The sequence below is a fragment of the Dipteris shenzhenensis genome, chromosome 32 (assembly GCF_047967505.1).
Source record: "Dipteris shenzhenensis isolate YYH24624 ecotype China chromosome 32, Dip_SZ_1.0, whole genome shotgun sequence".
NCBI classification, from domain to species: domain Eukaryota; kingdom Viridiplantae; phylum Streptophyta; class Polypodiopsida; order Gleicheniales; family Dipteridaceae; genus Dipteris; species Dipteris shenzhenensis.
The window spans coordinates 32,774,036-32,792,956 of NC_141627.1; the positions used below are offsets into that span (position 1 = coordinate 32,774,036).

An 18,921-nucleotide genomic window follows, 5' to 3' on the forward strand; every position below is an offset into this window, starting at 1 on the left:
CTGCTGCAGAGTCTCAGCTAGCCCCCTCCCAAGGGTAGAAGAGTAGGAACTTTAATAAGTTCTCTCCTCTCCTCGTTGACCTGACTGAACCAGCTCTAATTGTTTCCCAGCCACATGAAAAGGAATCTAAAGATGCTGGGAAAAATAATGTAGAACTGACAGGGGAAGAAGACATAAAATCCTTCACAGATGACATGGGAGAAGACGATTTTGTTGATGACACTCAGTTCAACATAGACCAACAATTATCTCGGGAGCTAAATGAGTATGATCTGGATCAGCCAATCATGGAGAAAGACAACTCTCTCTCGCAGACTGAAGAAGAAACTCTGCCAGGTAGGAACCTCCAACCTCCTCTAGAAAAGTCACCCAAGGTTCAAGGTAAGCCCCAACACCTCAATGCTAAACGCAGGCTCTCCAAAGTGGGTACTAGCCAGGAAATCCCCCACCAATCTATAGGGAAGAAAGGATCCCTAGCTAGGAAACAGAAAAATTAACTCGAAATGAAACAAGCCATAAGAGCCATCTCATTTAACACCCAAGGATTAACAGATCTAGACAGACCGAGGGTCTTTAAGAAGTGGATGAGTGACAACAGTATTAATGTTGACTTTATTTGCTTGCAGGAATTAAAGGCTGTTGACAAGACTCTTGAGTACAATCTCAAAGCTGTGTCAACCTCCCACAGATGGTTCCACACTAACCACCCCCCAAGGAAGGGGGGAGTTGCCCTTGGAGTCCATGAGAAATGGGGGTCATCAATCACTAACATTTTCTATGATGATTCTCACAGGTGGGTAGCGGTAGAGATACAAGCCGAGGAGACCTTTGTGGTGGCCTCTGTGTATGCTTGGGGGCCTGCTAGACCCTCCCTCTGGGCCTCCCTCTCTTTTTTTCAATTTCCGGTTATTTTGCTTGGTGACTTTAATATGGTAGAGTCTAGCATTGATAGATATTTTAGGAAGGGTGTTGTTATAAGTGGTAGGGAGAAGAGAGAGTGGAATAAATGTAAAGACAGCCATGCCCTGGTCGATGCCTTGTCCTCCAATGATTTCAGCTGGGATAATTCTCAGAAAGGAAAGGATCATAGGAAGGCTAGATTGGATCGGGCTTATGTCTCCTCAGGTCTCCTTCATTCGTTCAACAACTCTCAGGTCAAGGTCTTCAAAGACATTTGTCTTTCAGATCACAAACCTATTTTGCTTAGTCTCTCCAACTCCAATTTTAATATCAAGTCTGGGTGGTTTCATGTGGATCAGGACCTCTTTCACCTCCCCCTTGTCAAGGATCAAATTGAGAAGATTTGGTCCTCCTATTTTGAAGGTCCCTCTTCTCCCTCCCGTGCTTGGGCTTGTGCTGTGAAATCAATCCAGCAGTTCCTGAGAGAGACTAAAAGATCTGTCCAACAAATCAGGCAGGCTCAGGAGGAAAGCCAAGTATGACTCCCTCAAAACCCTTGAAACTAGAATGCTTGCTGGAGATCGAGTAGCCCTCTCTGACATCCTTCAAGCCAAGGCTGATCTCAAAAGGGAAGAGCTTATTGAGGGCAACCAAATTAAGAAGTACACTAGGAATTGGTGGGCTGGTAAAGCCGATAGACCCTCGAAGGAAATGTTTCGGACCCTTAAACAGAAGTCTAGAAGAGACCTCCTTCCCCTTATGCAGAAAAAAGATGGTCTCTTCATCTCTTCCCAAGAGGAGAATAAAGAGTACATAAGAAGCTATTTCTCTGAAATTTTCAGTAGGGATCCTTGTTACTCTACTGAGAAGACCAGGGCCCGAGCTACTATAGCTCATTGTAGAAAAGCTGTTGTCCCAGAGGAGCTGAACTACATTCTCAACCGGGACCTCTCCGAAACTGAAATGAAGTACACCATTGACCAGCTAAAAAAAGGCAAAAGTCCGGGCCCTGATGGCCTTCCGAACGAATTCTTCCAAACCTTTCGGGACTGTATTACTTCTCCCCTTTTGATGGTGTGGAACGAATCCCTCAGGTATGGCTCTCTCCCACTTTCTGTTAACGAGGGAGTTATCAAGCTTATTCATAAAAGAGAAGAAAAACACCTTCTTAATAACTGGAGACCAATTACTTGTCTTAACACTGCTTACAAGATATATGCCAAAGCCTTTGCTCTGAGACTCTCCAACCACTTAAACTCCTGGATCCGAAAGGAACAGAAGGGGTTTATCAAGGGAAGGTACATTCTTGATGCTATCATTAGCATGTGGGAGGGTATTGAGCATGCCCAGTCTACCAACCAAGACTTTATGTTCTTTAAGATTGACTTTGACAAGGCTTATGATAGGTTGGACTGGGATTTTGTCTTTCAATCCCTTCATGACATGGGCTTGGGAAGAAAATTTATTAAATTTGTCATGGTTCTATTTGGCAATGCAAGATCTAGAGTTGCCATTAATGGTTCTTTGTCTGACCCCTTCCCTCTCAAGAGATCCATTAGGCAGGGCTGCCCTTTAGCCCCCCTCCTCTTTGCCATCTCTGCTGATGCCCTTGGTTGGCTTGTCTAGGATAAGATGGAACAAGGCGCCCTAAAAGGAATTGCCATTCCCGATAGCCCCTCTGACCTCTGCCTGCAACTTTTGCTGATGATACCAATGCTCTCATCCATAACGATGACCAATCAATCTCCTCTTTCTGGGATTGTCTGGGCACTTTCTGTTTGGCCAGTGGCAGCCAAGTTAACCATTCCAAGACTGGAATCAAGACTATGAACAAACTCCCCCCTGACTGGCTCCTGCAACAAGGTTGCAAAATGATTAGGGATGGTGATATTTTTAGGCTCCTTGGTATCCCGATGGGATTTGGTGTCTCCTTACACCAAAGATGGGAGTGGGTCCTTGACAAGTTGAAAGCCAAGCTCGACAAGTGGAAAGGGATGCAATTCAACATGGCCTCTAGAGTTTTGGTCCTCAAACACATAGTGATTCCTGCCACCATATATTTCCTCTCCTGTTGGAGGCCTTCTAATGCTGACCTAAAGTCCTTTGACAGATTGTGCAGGAACTTCTTGTGGAGTGGAGACGGGAGCATCTACAAACTGCCCAAAGTGGCCTGGGAATTCTGCACCACTCCCAAAGAGAAGGGAGGTCTTGGGATCCCTAACCTTTGTGAGCTATCTGACAGAATGGCTGCTAAATGGGTCATCAGAAGTCTTCTCTCCCCTAATGACAACTGGTCCCTTCTGCTCCATAGGCACAACATGGACTTTAGACTTAAGGACTGCCCTACTTGGAAAAATTTGGACACTATCCCCCTCATCTGTAGCCCTCTCAAAATCATTCCGAAAGGCTCCCAGTTGGTGAAGGGGATTTGGAACTCTTGGAACAAGTTCAAAGAGCAACTTATCCTCAAAAGATACTCCAATCATATCTGCTCACGGGCTCACTTGGACTCTGTTTGGTTCAGCACTCAACTTCAGAACTTTTTCTCTGGAGATCTGAAACATGCTTATAAACTGCACAAGAAGGGCATTCGGCTCTGGGGACACATATGGGATTACGCCAATAGGAGATGGAAGGATAAAAGGAGTCTTAAAAGTCTATTCAAACTGTCTAACTCTGATTATCTTCTTGTGAAGGAAAGGATAGACCTTTGGGACTCCAGGGCAGCAAGGATCCACTTCAAAGGAGAATTCAAAATCCAATCTTTTAAATGGCATCAAGGGAGTCAGCTTCTCCCCCTCCCCTCTCTTCATAAATTGAATTCCAGTCTTCAATTTAAACTTAATAGACTTTGGAAAATCAATTGGAATGTAAGACAATGGGAATTTAGGTTCAGCAACTGCTGGAAAAGGGACATCAGCCCCAAAAAGTCTTGCCTACTTTGGTTAATCTTACATCATGCTGTGTGGACCTCCATGAGGGCTTTAAGGATAGGAAAGGGAGATGGTAAATGTTGCCGCTGCAAAACTGAAAATGAATCTCTCCAACATTTGTTTATGGGATGCAGCTTTAACATTCCCGCACTAAATTGGTTTAACAAACTCATGTCCTGCATCCATCCTTCTTCTATTTCAGTTAAGGAACTCCTTCTAGGAGAAATCTATGGATTGCCAACAACTCTTTGGAATAGTATTAGAGCAGCCTACTTGTGGAATGTTTGGATCAGCCGTAATGAAATGCTCTTTCAAGGTACGCTTAAAGATATACTGCATCCTCTAATCCTTGACATTTGTAAGCAGATTGAAGACTCTTTCAAAGACGCGAGGAAGAAGATGCAGGCCCTGAAGCAGAAGATGGAAGGCCACACGTACAAAGAACAAGATCCCAAGCTGGCTCAAATGGAGGAGAACCTAGTCAAACAAGAAGAAATCCTTGTAGCCCTGTCACTACTCAAAAATCAGATTTTAAACTTGTTGTAGAATGTGCTAGCAAAATCCTCTTTAGAGGAGAGACAGTAGCACCTCCCTTTTGAATAGGACTTTCCTTTGGTAATCCCCCCAGCATGTTGGGGTTGTTGACTCTGCCTCCGGGCAGCGTTGTAATCTTTCTCTTTTCTTTCAATTTAATATAATCGCAGCTTTTCGAAAAAAAAAAAAAAAAAACACCTTTCACAAAGGCTCCAATGTCAGTGGTGTCCATATACTCAGCCGACGCTTCCATGGAAAATAGAAGCAATGATTGACAAAAGCGAAGCGGAAGTGCGATACTCTCAGCTACCGATGCTGTGCTTAAATAGGCAATCCATGCATTACAAAAGAAGGAAGAATGAAACGTAGGTTCGTCTTCCATCTTCTGAGGCAAATATTCTACAATGAATACAATATATCTACTTGAAGACTAAGGGACAAATTTTCCGCCGTTTCATCCTGACAAACTCCCTAGAGCACAACTTTTCCGCTGGTTAGCTCTGCAAACACCCTGGAGCAATAACACCATATTTCATTCCCTTTAGCCTATTGAGATCTCTACTACCCTCTAGACTGTTGATTTGTAGGTTTCGAACGCCAATCTTTCTTCTCCAAGATGCCTCCACAACCCAGCTGCAACCCGCGTGATCACTATTCTGATAGCCCGAATACTGCGTCATAAATGAGGTGCAGGTCATATTCACGATTCACGTATGACGAGTTAGCATTTTGAAAACGAATGAAAGGCGAATTGAACCTGCATGAGGCCACCGAATTTGCAAACGGGTGGATATACATGCATAGCCGAATTAATCACAAACCAACGAATCACAGGTTGAAACGTGGACGCATGCACATTTTCGTATTTTTGGCCTGCCTGTAGGAAAGGCTATAGTGATCAGTTGGTTTTGGTGGAGATGATAAAATGCTATTTTTGGCATGCTCGTTTTTGTCCTCATCCAATTGGTGCTTGCTATTTTTGTCCCCATTTTTTTCTCCCCCTTTGTCTCTCTCTTCTTCTTCTTCTTCTTCTCCTTTCTCTCAACTTCGAGGGCAGGCCTTTTGAATGTATTCAACTTGTTTGGATTCAAAAACCACGATTTTTGGCTTTGCCAAAACTCAAGGGTCGCTAAGGCTACCCCGAGGGGCCAAAAGTAGCCATTGTCCTGGAAATCTGCCTTGCTCCTCGGATGTAGAGGAGCACCCGCTAACATCGGGAATTTCCTCAGATGTTAAGTTGAAAAATCAGCTTTCGCTCATTGCGAAAATCCTTCAGCCAATGTTGATGGTTTTTGGCCTACTGTAGGTAGCCTTAGTGAAGGCTTCAGTTTTGAGATGGGCAAAATTCAGAATTTTTTAAAGTTTTTATTGTGAATTGTTGATTGGTCCACCTGTGTGTTTTTTGTTTTTTATGATTGATTATCTCTACCTATTCCTCCCTCTTTCTCTCTCTTTCTATTTGAATTAGGCAAGCCCATCACCCCTCCCCCTCTTCTCCTTCATGCACATCGAAGTCGTCTCTCTCTCTCTCTCTCTCTCTCTCTCTCTCTCTCTCTCTTCCAAGCTACGCATTTGAGGCAGGCCGTTTGAATGCTTTATGAGCATTCATCTTGTTTGGACCATAATATTGCCTCAGAACAGTGATTTTATCGTCAAGGGCCACGGTCGGTGGAAACGAGATCTCCATCGTCCGATCTGAAGGCTTTCTAATCTAAAATCGGGTAAATTGACCATTGGAAAAGTGAAGACCGTAGGGTGAGTGCCTTAAATAATGCCACCTCACCATTCCCATGGGCGGAAAGAGACTCGAGAGTAGATTACCAAGAGACAAGTGCCGCAGATTGACACAAAGAGTGGCAGACAACTCTAGTTGTTCGCACCGCGCTGCCATGTGTTGTGCGAAACTCCCCCTGGGGTTCTCGCGAGGTGTTGGATTGACCTTGTGTATGACCACGAATAGATGGCAAATGCACGTGCTGTGTTACGTTGCTCTCATGAAGGGAGATGAAAGGGACGTTAGACGGTGTAGGGAATGAATTTTCAATAGTGATGCAAGCCATGACGATTCCTCCCTCCCACTTCCTCAACTCTCGTCTTCTTCTCTTCGCCACCATTGCCGTCTTCTTCCTGCTCCTGCTCCGCTTCCCAACCCTGTCTCCAGGTACCTCTCTTTCCCTTTCATCCTCCCTCTTTCCCTTTCATTCTTCTCCCTTCTTATGTCTCTCTTTGTTGTTTCGTTCTCATCTCTGCCCTTTTTTCCCACCATTTCCTCACTGATTCCTGCTAAGCTTGCATCAGCTGCGCCTTTCTCGGTTCTGCATCATGTCCCTCCCCCTCCGTGGACTCGGGGCTCACGGCCTCCAGGTCAGTTTGCTTTGCTCTTGGTTCAACCTTCGACAGCTATTACGGAAAACGGCCAGTATATATTGATTTGCAAATCGTGACATTACTTGCTTTACTTGTGGCCCGTATCAGGTTCCTGCTATCGGCTTAGGATGCATGGGACTTTCAGTTGCATACCCGCCATTCCCATCGGAGGAAGAAAGCATTGCGCTCATAAAGCATGCGTATGAACGAGGAGTTACATTTTTTGACACTGCTGATATGTACGGCCCTTTCACCAACGAGATCTTGGTTGGCAAGGTGCTTTCGGGATCGTCCTCCTAGCTACATGTGATATCTTGCATCCTTTACGCCTCTGCATTAGCAAAGGGATGTAAGTTTCAAGCAGACAATAAAGACCTCCTCTTGCAACAGGCTCTGAAGCATTTCCCTCGAGAGAAAATTCAGCTCGCAACAAAGTTTGGGAATGTTTTCGAAAATGGTACGTTAGTGGTGAAAGGAAGTCAAGAATATGTGCGACAAGCTTGTGAGGCTAGTCTGAAAAGGCTGGATGTTGATTACATTGATCTTTACTATCAGCATCGAGTCGACACATCCGTGCCCATTGAAGAAACGGTTCGTATTAAATTCGTTCCCTTGCATTTTGATATCAAATCAGTGTTCTACAGCAAATTATTTTGTACGACGCTTGAATCTTGAAGTATATATACCAACTAACGTAACTAGCGGGTTGTGTGGCGGCTGCAATAGTTTATTTAATAAGTTAGCCTGATCTATTGCATTGTCTGCCTGTCATGCGTCAAATATGTGCAGTATGTATAGAGTTACTTGCATGCTGTTGTGGCTTTCACGCGGAGTTCCAACATTATAAGAGCACGCTGGTCCAGCGACGTGAAGACTAAAAGCACATGAAGCGAAAATGCACTAGCATGGCATGCTGATGCAAATTTATCAATAATCTTTCATGGACAGCCCTATCTGGCTGCCATTCACAGTTTATGGTAATTCTAATTGAAGACATTTTCCAAGTCACGATGAACCTAGAGTCTAGAACACATACTCTTAAGTTCTATAAAGGGTGTGTATATGTGAGAGCATATGCTTATACTATGGTCTACACCCTCTATTGGGAGTCGATGAAGTCAGTCGGGATGTCATAGTAGCAAGTCCTTGCTATACCTGATGGAATTTACAGTTTTTAACTTTGTCACTGTCATGATTGCACAGTTTATTGAATTTTTTCAGAGGAAGAATTTGTGCATGTTCTCGGATTCATCTCTCTATCTGTCTATGTACACACACACATTTTGAAATCCATTTGCTTTATATTACAAAAGTATTCCCCAAGGAGGGGATACGCTGGTACAAAATCAGAAGATGACATGTACACACACACTCTTTTTTTTTTGGGTGAAATCCAATTGTCATTATATTGCAAAGAGCAGTCCCCAAGAAAGGGGACAACCGGCTACAAACATCAGAAGATATCATTATATGACAAAAAGGCAAGATAATCTAGATCCCATGCATGTGGACAATCATAAAATGATTCTTTTAGTGATGCCCGGGAGTACTGATACTTGGCCAGAGAGGGATCACCAAAGACCTGATGGTTGCGGTCGTGCCATAGGGTCTACAGTGCCCAATAAAGAACCCAATAAAATAAAAGTTTATAACCTTGCCTTTGAGGATGAAAATCAAACAACCAGAAATTCTTGCCGAGGGAAGCAGTGGGGAAACGAGCTTGTGGCCGTTGTTGTAAGAGGAGTAAGAAATCATGAGATTCAACACAATGCTAGAAAAGATCATCTTGAGGAGACGGGCACAACATGTGAGACCCGCACGTAGGAGGGCAGCTCATTGTTAGAAATTACCCAACAAAGGGTACACACAACGGAAGACTTATAGTAATGCCCAGGAGCTCACACAGTGTGGTGTGGGTGTGGAATCACAAACTTCTTTACTTATGTGCGTTCAATAGATGTGCAGACTCATCAATAGACAATGTACCAACCAGATAGAGAAACCACCAAAACATATATTTCCGTCCACAACTATGGACACAATACAAAAGAGACAGATCCAGAGTCCCACCAATGATGTGGTTCTCTGATCTTACCACAAGGTCCTTCTCCTATCTGCTGGCTATCTCTAGACTCGAGTCCGCGTGCTCCACCTCGAGCGTCTGTAGACTTTCCGTCTAGTGAGTTCTTCTCCACCTTACTGCCTGTGTATCAGCCTAGGTGGGCAGCCCCTGCCAAGCTTTGTCTGCAGCACACAGGTCCCTGTTCCACTGCTCCAACCTGCTTCTGAATGGCTGCTCCAGAAGGTATGATGATCTCAGCACCTTGCTGCCCTAGAAGACAGCCAAGGTCCAGCCCTTCCTGGCTAAGTCTGCAGCCCTTCAAGCACCCTCTCACCTCCTGGATATAGGCCCAGAGGGTGGCTTCCTGCTGCTCCTTTCTGCCTCCTGGAGTGCTGGCTGCTGGATGATGAAATGAGGCCTGAGGCCTCTCCTTTTATAGGGCTCAAGGCCCCCTTGAACCAACCGACCAGCCAGCCCTAAATTGGCCGACTGGCTGGTCTGTAGCAGCCCTAACCAACCGACCAGTTGGTTGGCTGGTTGGCTGCCTATCCAGCCCTATTTAGGGCCCTTTGCTGGCCCTTTGTTCCATGTAGGGTCCAGCCCCTTTGCTGCTGCTGTCCTGCCACCTGCCAGCCATGCTTGCAGGCCATAGACCTGCCCATATACTTTGCCAAGGACCCCGTCATGCAAGCGCCTCTGCCAGGCCCTTCTACAGTGCTGTACAGTTCCGTACATTGCTGATGTCATCGTGCCTTTCATAGGGTCCTGCTGCAGTCCACTGAGTGCCTCATGCCAAGCCTGATCCAAGACACTGTGTCCCCGCCATCTTCCTGCACATGAGCTGCTCCTGATGCAACCTTTCATCCTTGGGATACCCCACCAACCATGAATGCCCCAGATCTGTCCCAGATCCACACATCCAGGTAATCTCTCTTTGGGCACATCCTGCCCTAGGTCTCCCTCCCCCACGCTCTCCTCATTTGGGGGCTTACAGATGGGGAGGTGACCTTTCCAACACTCATGTTGGGTTTTTGACATGGATATGAGGCGGATGCGAGCTAGCTCGGGATTCGGCTAAGGGGCCAAGGGGTGGCACCTTACATCGAGGCATAGACTCCCATAAGGACAAGCATCGTTGTTGACAAGTGGTAGGAGCATTACGTCGAGGAGCCAAGGTTTGCCCAAAAGGAAGAACCAAGCAAGGCTCTTCATAGGAAAAACTTTTTCCGAAGAGGGATCTTAGAAGCCCAAATGTGGTGCAGTCTTTGCCGACACCACCGAGAAGTGTGTGCCATAGACGAGATACGATTATCATGAAGAGAAACCCAACGACTTTTGTAGGTCGTGTATACACAATACAAATGTGTGTATGGATGTATGTATGTGTTTATTGTTATTTATTCATCTTACAGAATATCTTATTTGGAAGTTTGGTAATATTCTAGTCTTACTAAGAGGCGTGTGTTTGTACATCTCTGCGCATTTATGTACTGTCATACACATGTTACCAATCCATAACCAAATTCAACCTTTTTGGGCCTCAATGTTATTTGTAATTGACAATATCTGCGCTTCCCAGGAAGGAGTGCTGTGATGGGTGCTGCTCTCTAATCTCTTCAGTCAAAAGATATGCCGTATCCACATAAAACAAATATGTGAATAGATCTGTTGGGGGTTCGATGCAATGTATAGATGTTCCCACAGTTGGCGCATGTATTTGAAGATCTCTTGATAACTTTGCTGATTCTGCTGGAGTGAAGTCGTTGCAAGTTCTGTCCGCACATATTACTCGCTTAATTGTAAATATCCGTGATTCCTTGGGATCTTAGCTTGTGGTTTTTGATGGAAGGCTCTCAATTAATGCCCCTAATATTGAAAATTTTGATCAACTTCTGTGCAATAATAGTAAGAGTGAAAGGAATAGTAGTTGTCTGCACTGCTTTATATTATTTTTCTCAAAATGTCCTGCTATTTGTAATTTTGTGGATTGTCCTATGCTTGATTGGCATCAATAGAGTTCGAGATGGAGGGTTCTTTCCCATAGTTTGATATTTGGGATTGTAAACAGATGGAGGAGCTCAAAAAGCTTGTGGAAGAAGGAAAAATAAAGTACATAGGTTTGTCTGAGGCCAGTCCAGACACGATTCAGCGCGCGCATGCTGTTCATCCAATCAGTGCTGTGCAGCTAGAATGGTCTCTGTGGACAAGGGATGTTGAGGAGGATGTTATACCATTATGCAGGTAAAGATTTAATTTTCTATTGACCATGTTTCTCTTTGTGTCTAGATGCATCGCATAAAAAGTTTCTCTTTCTCTTATCTGCAGCGTTCAGATGATCCCATTATAGTCATCATATAATAATTGCAAACTTAATCAAAAGGTTCTTGTTGTTTCCGCATTCTTTTTTGAAGCCACAGTACAGAGTTTAATTGACCTTCCTCTTTCCGAAGGCGTTTCACAAGACTCATACTTTCTATTAATAAATTGTTGTGTGTGGAGATGTGATGTAATTCTAGGGACATGATATTGGATTAGTTTCCTTCTATTAATTACACACTTGGGATATAAATGCAAGGCTTGTGAAAAACAATTCTGGCAATACCAAGGTGAAAAAGAGGTAACCGAATCTGTTTTGATCCTGTGATTACCTGCAGGAGTCTGGGTATAGGAATTGTGGTGTACAGTCCTCTTGGACGGGGGTTTTTTTCAGGAAAAGCTACAGCTGAGAGTTTATCAAAAACAGACGGTCGACTGGTATCACAGATATGCTTTTGTTCTTGTCATGAGTCTTTCTTTTTCCTTTGAAGTGAGAGAGGGGGCAAAAAGAGAGGGGGGGGCGGGAGGGGGTAGGCTTGACAATACCATCAATACAGAGCTCTCATTTTGACCATTTATATGCATGGTTGTGTACTAGTCTAATATTCCTCTCTTATTTTATCCACTCAGGAGCGAAATCCTAGATTTCAGGCTGAAAATCTACAGAAAAATACAATTTTTTATGAGCGCATTGCAAAACTGGCAGAGAATCATGGATGTACACCTGGGCAGCTTGCCTTAGCGTGGGTTTTACATCAGGGGGATGATGTTGTACCTATTCCAGGTAAAAATGGTGCCCACAGCTCTTTCAGCAGTAGAAGATAGAAGTAGAATCTAGCGTGGGTTTTACATCAGGGGGATGATGTTGTACCTATTCCAGGTAAAAATGGTGCCCACAGCTCTTTCAGCAGTAGAAGATAGAAGTAGAAACTATCTTCTGTCTGGGAAGGACGATGTCATATTAAATTTTACTTATTGTGAAGATTGACATTGACATGCTGTTGCTCTGGCAGGCACATCAAAGGTCAAGAATCTTGATGAGAATTTAGGTTCTCTCAATGTGAAGCTGTCAAAGAAAGATCTCGAAGATGTTGCTTCAGCAGTACCTGCAGATGAAATTGCAGGCCTGAGATACTGTGATTCCGACTACAACAAAACATACAAGTTTGCTAACACTCCACTGCCGGCATGAGAAATCTTTATATTTTATCTGGGACCTAAGTTGACAGACAATCAATCTCATATGGGTAACTGGAAGAGTTAGACATCCTTTTACTTTCTTGGCCAGTAAGTTTACCTCAGGGAGAGTGGTTTACTATACACCACCTTCCAAGTCTGGAGGTGTCCATCTGCAGGATCTTTCCAAAAGGCAGACATCTACAAGGTCTTTGATATGAAAGGCACATGCATTATGCCCTCATATTTATGCCGAGTGTGATATTGTCTATGGTTGTGATGTCATTTGCAAGTGCATGTGAATGTTGTTTGTGATCATTGTCTGATTTGTAGCATGTGAACAGGCTATAACTATACGAAATGAATGCTTCGATCACTATCATGACTCTCTGCAACCCCTCATGTTCTTCTCTCCTTCCTCTATTCTCTCCCCTAAGTCCATTCTTTCTTTCCTCTTGGTGAACAATATTATTGCAGGTGATACACCAAGCCCAAACTTGGAATTTGAGCATTTGCATGGCTATAGATGTTGGAAGAGCTTGTGTTGCTGCTCTCAGCTTTCCCAGGCTGTTCCCAAGCTTGTGCACTGTACTGCCATATGTGTGCAAGGAAGAGAGGGTGGTTGCACTTTTGTTGTTCAGGCTACTGTGCACATTTGTCAATGAACAAAGGTCAGAGCTTCCCCACCCAGGTTGCTACAGTTGATAGAGAAGCAGCTTAAATGGCTCAATTGGCTGTGCGATCTGCAGCCAGGCTGTTGCACCAATGCACAGGATAGACCCCCAAACCAATGTTCACCCAGCCTTCTTTGAGCTCTGTAGTAGCTTCTCTTTTTAGTAGATATTGCATGCCATGGCAGGGCCTGCATATTGCATATGCCCCTTATTGAATGGACAGCAAGCTTAAAGCATGGCAAAAGCTACAGCCTTGGTGGTGCGCAGGTGAATTTCTTACAAGCAGGAGGAGCTGGTGCCATAGTTCTACTTTTATGCATGGTGCTCAGCCTTATGTTGAGGGTGCAATCTCAACATTCTATGTGAATATGTATTCATTCGTATGGATAGAATGAGAGTGCTAGCATATGAAAGGCTTATGGGAAAACCAATCCCTAGCCTAAGGATCCACAGCAAGGAGTGCAGCATGCTGGCCTGTGTTGATGGCATAAATGAGCCGAGTGGTGTTGGTATACTTCTGAGAATTTTTGCACTTCATTTATTTATATATTTGCATTGTGTTTGGGCTGTACATCTGGCTCTGTATTTTGCACATCTGGTTGTGTTTCTTCATCTACTTCTGTGGCCCATGTTATAAGTGACATTAGTGGTGGTGTGTAGTATCCTGGCAGGCCTGTTGTCTAAGGGTCAGTTTGATGCAAGGTCATTATCTAGCATGGTATCTGCCTGTTTGTTGAAACATGCTTAGGTTTCTAACATGGTATCAATGTCTAGATGTTTGCTTCTACAATTGAAGGTGGAGGTCCTTGCTTGAAGAAAGGAGGGTGACTTGAATTCAGCTGTCAAGCTTGTGGTTAGCGCAAAGGTTTTGCAATTGGCATTGTTTTAAGGGAATTTACGTAGGTATCCATGGTTTTTCATCTGTTGATCTTGAACTATGGAGAGAGGGATGTTGGATGGGACTAATCCTCCTGTCTTGAAGATAAAGATATCTATTGCTCTACTGCTACTTGAACCTGCCAGAACTTGCAGGTTCCTCTCGTATTAGGAAAGAAGTGAATGGTCTTTTTCAGCAACCTTGTAAAATTACTTCACCTTTCTTGCCTTCAAGGTGACTATGTTATATTCACCATCATATAGTCACACTATTTTATACATCTAACATCAATTTTAACATGTAGAATTAATGACAAGTACTCTAAAGCTAACATTAATTACAAGCAACATTACAATGCAAGAAATTTTATTTAAATGTATAACATTACAAATTGCAAAATATAAATTGCAAAAATAAGCTTAAGTACGTAAAAGAAACAATCATTCTAAAGATAATAATCTTTGCAACCAACTTTAATCATGAGCAAATTTAATAACCAATATAAATTTACAACATGAGGCAATAAACGGACCAAATACCAATATGGCCAAGATAAGAAAGAAACCAAAGGTATGATTCAACTATACTTCCATAGCTCTAAAAAGAAAAATTATGCTTTAATTATACTTCCATAATTCTAAAAAGAAAACCAAAAAAGGTTAACCTAGCTATATATCCATGCTTGTAAAGGGAACACTAAGTCTATTATGTCAAGACTTATAAAGGGAAACCCATATGTCTAAAAAATAAAATTAACAAAAGGGATAATTAAGCTATATGTCCATACCTATTAAAAAAAGAATTAATTTATATGTATAAACTAACAAACGGAACATATTAAATACCAAGATGCTTGACCAACAACACCATTAAACTAAAGGGCCATAGAAAGCCCAAGATATTATTTCTGTGACAATCATGCAGAGTGCCCCAAGGATTCATTATGATAGCAAACACAATTTTTTGAAATCAACCCAATCATACATCCAATGTGCCAATGAGCTAACTAATACAATCCTACCAAATCACACAAATCCAAGGCAAATGTAAAGAAAATATATTTGTACTAGTCCTAGTGATAGCACTCCTTCATCAGGAGCGATCAATGTTAGATAACTCATCAATCAAAGTGATGGCGGCTTGCATAAACCAGAAAAATCACCCAGCAACATAAGTTTGAGCATCAATGGTAACTCAGATAACCAACTATGAGTTTTGTAAGTGTCACTTGGTAAAGTGCCAACTAGCCATGCAAAAGTGTGAGTGCATGCATGAGAGAGAGAGTGTGTGTGTTTAGGTGTGTATGTGTGTGTGTATATGTGAGTGTGATTAAGCCATACTTGTATGTGAGTGAGGATAAATGTGTGTGTGTGTGTGTGTGTGTGTGTGTGAGAGAGAGAGAGAGAGAGAGAGAGAGAGAGAGAGAGAGAGAGAGAAAGAGTGTTTAGGTGTGTATGTGTGTGTGTATATGTGAGGATGAAAGTGTGAGTGTGTGCATGAGAGAGAGAGAGTGTGTGTTACCATGTGGAACTTACTCCCCAACTACTGATAATAAGTGAATAAAAGTGGATTTGTATGATAAGTGTCAAAATGAAAAAATGATGCCAATAGTACATGCGTAAAACCACTTCTACAAAATAGATATAAAGGTTAGTAAAAAACAAGGTGGATTAGAAAATGACTAGGGATTATTATCCATGCTAAAGAATTATCCAATGGAAGTGAATTAACTGTATGGCACTAGCCCCGACCAAAGGCTAGTTGGAAAACCAAAGTGTGTGTTTAGATTAAAATGTCCCATCAATAATTGAGCCATACAATTAATTCCATCAATTGGATAAAAAGTAAAAAAAAGGGGAACATTTAAGGAAACAATGTTTAGGACACCTAAGCAACAACCAAAGTTTGCAAAAACTTCCATCAAAATTAAGAGTTTTTAATAATATTGAGTCTGACAAACACAACATTGAAAAAAAAATATAACAAGTCTAGGTTCCAAGGTCAGGGTTCACTTACCTAGGAATATAGACAACCATATGGATTCTTAGAGAATTAAAAAAAAATCTTTAGTCACAAGTGGACTAAGGAGCGAATGAGTGCATGGGTTGAGAAGGGATTAGTGGAGTTATGGGAGGATTAGTGTGCTTGGTGTGTGGGGTGATTAAAAAGAGAGTATAAAGGGGAGATTTCACAGGGGGGTACATAAAAAAATAATTCATAACTATTGGGGAAGTATGTGTGTGTGTGTGTGTGTGTATGTGTGTGTGTGATTTTCCTCACCTTAGATTGATGTGGACTTAAGAGAGAGAGTAATTGGATTAAAGCTAGGTAATGGCTTGCTATTGCTGGTCAGATTCACCCTGCTTTGATCGTATATATATACATACACACACACATATGTATGTATACGTATATACATAGTAGAGAGCTTGGATAGCATTAATGCATTGGCAAATGTCTACGTGGACGAAATGAAGCACTTCACAATTGGTGATGGAGTCTAAGTGTCCTCAAAGCCCAAATACAAGTATCCACAAAGCACAATGCCAAGACCTCAAGGGACGTTCTTATGAGGAACTTTGCCTGAAATTTCAAGCTTGGACATCTCCATCTGCACTGTCCTGATTGAAAGAGACTTGACTTGTCCACTCTGTTAATTGGCAGGACAACACACTTGAACATCAACGAAATGTAGCATTGAGATAAATTTCATAGGTGTATTTCTCGACACCTTTCCTTTGTATGCAGATTTTATAAAAGGTCAAACAGTTGTCTTATGTAACTACAATTCTGAGTGGTTATGCGAGTACCACTAGTTGAATGTTTCCCTGCAGCTTGCAAAGCTCTCGCAATCTCTTCATCAAAGTGAGTTCCCCCAGGCCCTGATCTTGACAGTATGATCCGTTCTTCCTCTTTGAGGCTTCTGAAATGATGCAGATGTAAACACACATAAATCACCTGGGTTTTGTTAGAGAATTTTTGCCGAACCTGGTCCGAATGCGTAACTTCCCTATATATTCAAAGATTGGTTAGAGAGATTATCAATGGAGAGCGTCTTGATGATCACCAAACAAAAAGTTAAACACAACAATTATTGGGTGAAAAACTTAGTACCTGAAGAACCTCAGAATAGAGGGTGTCACCACCGGCACATGACGGCCATCCAACGGCTTTTGATCCGTAACAACGTGGCCCAAGTGATCTTGGGCAACCATACAGTTGAGGCATCTGTGCACTAGCTTGACTTGATACTCTGTCATTTGCCCAATTGACAAGAGGTTATTGCTGAGATTTGGAACATATTGTACATCTTTCACCAATCCTTTCATACCGATGAAATTGTTCATAGGGACAATGCCTTTCCCTCGAATTGGATTCGGTGTGTTATCTGCAGTGTAGAAAATAGAGAGATAATATTCTTTGGATCTTTTAATGGTTTCATCTCTCTAAACCATCCCTGATACTTTGTCATGTGAGATGATGTACCAAGGATCTTGATCTGCTCGATTAACCTGATAGTTGCATTCCCCTTTGGAACTACAATCAATATCAATGTACACTATCTTAGTCTTCTTCATATCCTCACTTGCCAGATACAATGTTAGGATCATTGGCATAATGACACTGACTTGAATGTCCACTGTGATGATTTTCTCTTCCATGAAAATTCCCTCTATTGCTGCTAGATTGACGTCCTTGGTCATATTTCTTTTTGTGGCAATCTCTTTCATAGTGTCCAAATTTATGAGAGTAGTTGCACTGAATGTTTGACAACTACTTGGATGCATTTCCCCTTTCCTAAAATCTCCCTTTATTGGAATGATTTTCTCTTGGATGCTGATGTTGATACTGTTGTTGATTTTGTTAATGATGACCACTCCCCTCTAACATGCTCTACCTCTGCTTCTACCTCATTGGAATGACCTTTGCGTTCTTGAATGGCATGATGCAAGAAATATACTCATAGTGCCTGTGAGAGACACTATCTGAATCAATTGCAGTTTAAACTGTTGGTGAAGAAACATATCATCCAATCTATTACTAGGATTATGTCAAAATTTATAACAAGGATAGCCAAGAGGCTTTACAAGGCTCAAATATAACATGCAAAAATGCCAAAAAATAGCCGTTACATCTTTACAATGGTGGCATGTGAGTGTAAAGAGGAATCATGTGCAAATCTTCTTACTAAACAATCTGTCAATACCTCTAAATACACTAAAGTATGCTCAATAATGTGTAGACATCAGGTTTTAGGACGTGTGATTATGTGAGACTGCATGTGAGCATAGGGATTGACTCCATGTAGGAACTAATCAGAAATTTTTGAGCATTTCTTTGATTGGTTGCTTTGGAGTTTTCTCTATGGGTGAACTAATATACTCTGATCTAGAGCTAGAACAATCATCAAGTGATGAAAAGAAGCACATAGTTTCTTTTTCTTTTGTTCCATTTAGGTGCTGGGTCAGATGCATCAATGAAGGGGATTATATGTGTGCAATAATTGGATTTGATGTTGAGCCTTAAAAGTGTGTGATTAAAACCCAAAATGTGCGCTTGATGAGACAAGCACATAGAGCACAAAGAATTGAATGTTTTTTCCTAGATCACCCTAAAATTCTTCCTAGACCAAGAATATGGCTTGATCTAGGTGGAGATAAAAACAAGGGAAAATGATGATGTGGCAATCAGATTCACATGTAGTGTGTGCTTGTGAAGAGGTGTGCCAATGGAACACAATGATGAGGTGGCAACTATGTGCACATGTAGTGCATGTGGAGAGATAAGTGTGCCTGCCAAGGGGATGTAAACCACATGACAGTGTTGAGATGGAAGGGTGATGTGGCCTTAATGATGTGGCTGTGCTGACATGGCTTGTGACATGGTTGCACTAGCATGGTAGGTGATGTCGTAGTCGGGGTGATGTGGTAGCGTTAAGTTGGCAAGCTGATGTGGAAATGACATAAGTTTGCTAAGCTGATAGATAAGATGTTGCATGACACTAGTGCATTGTTGTTTGCTGATGTGGTAGACCAAATGAGGTGTTGTCACATGTCACTAATGACATAATAGTGTGAACAC

General features: G+C 42.3%; 1 protein-coding gene across 3 annotated transcripts in view; it reads left to right on the forward strand.

The window, feature by feature from the left end:
- LOC147880627 (putative aldo-keto reductase 1) overlaps nucleotides 1-12,559 on the forward strand; it is a 100,046-nt gene extending 87,487 nt beyond the window's left edge. Inside the window, exons 1-8 of one of the 3 annotated variants that reach the window (XM_087370481.1) lie at nucleotides 6,446-6,528; nucleotides 6,666-6,731; nucleotides 6,843-7,010; nucleotides 7,125-7,325; nucleotides 10,865-11,037; nucleotides 11,451-11,550; nucleotides 11,743-11,896; nucleotides 12,126-12,559. In XM_087370481.1, coding sequence (XP_087226607.1) covers nucleotides 6,690-6,731; nucleotides 6,843-7,010; nucleotides 7,125-7,325; nucleotides 10,865-11,037; nucleotides 11,451-11,550; nucleotides 11,743-11,896; nucleotides 12,126-12,304 — 1,017 coding nt within the window. In that variant the 5' untranslated portion in view covers nucleotides 6,446-6,528; nucleotides 6,666-6,689 and the 3' untranslated portion in view covers nucleotides 12,305-12,559. Of the gene's footprint in view, nucleotides 1-6,445; nucleotides 6,529-6,604; nucleotides 6,732-6,842; nucleotides 7,011-7,124; nucleotides 7,326-10,864; nucleotides 11,038-11,450; nucleotides 11,551-11,742; nucleotides 11,897-12,125 lie in introns of those variants that run through there. The other 2 variants (XM_087370483.1, XM_087370482.1) reach the window with 2 other exon arrangements.
- The last annotated feature ends 6,362 nt before the right edge of the window (nucleotides 12,560-18,921 follow it).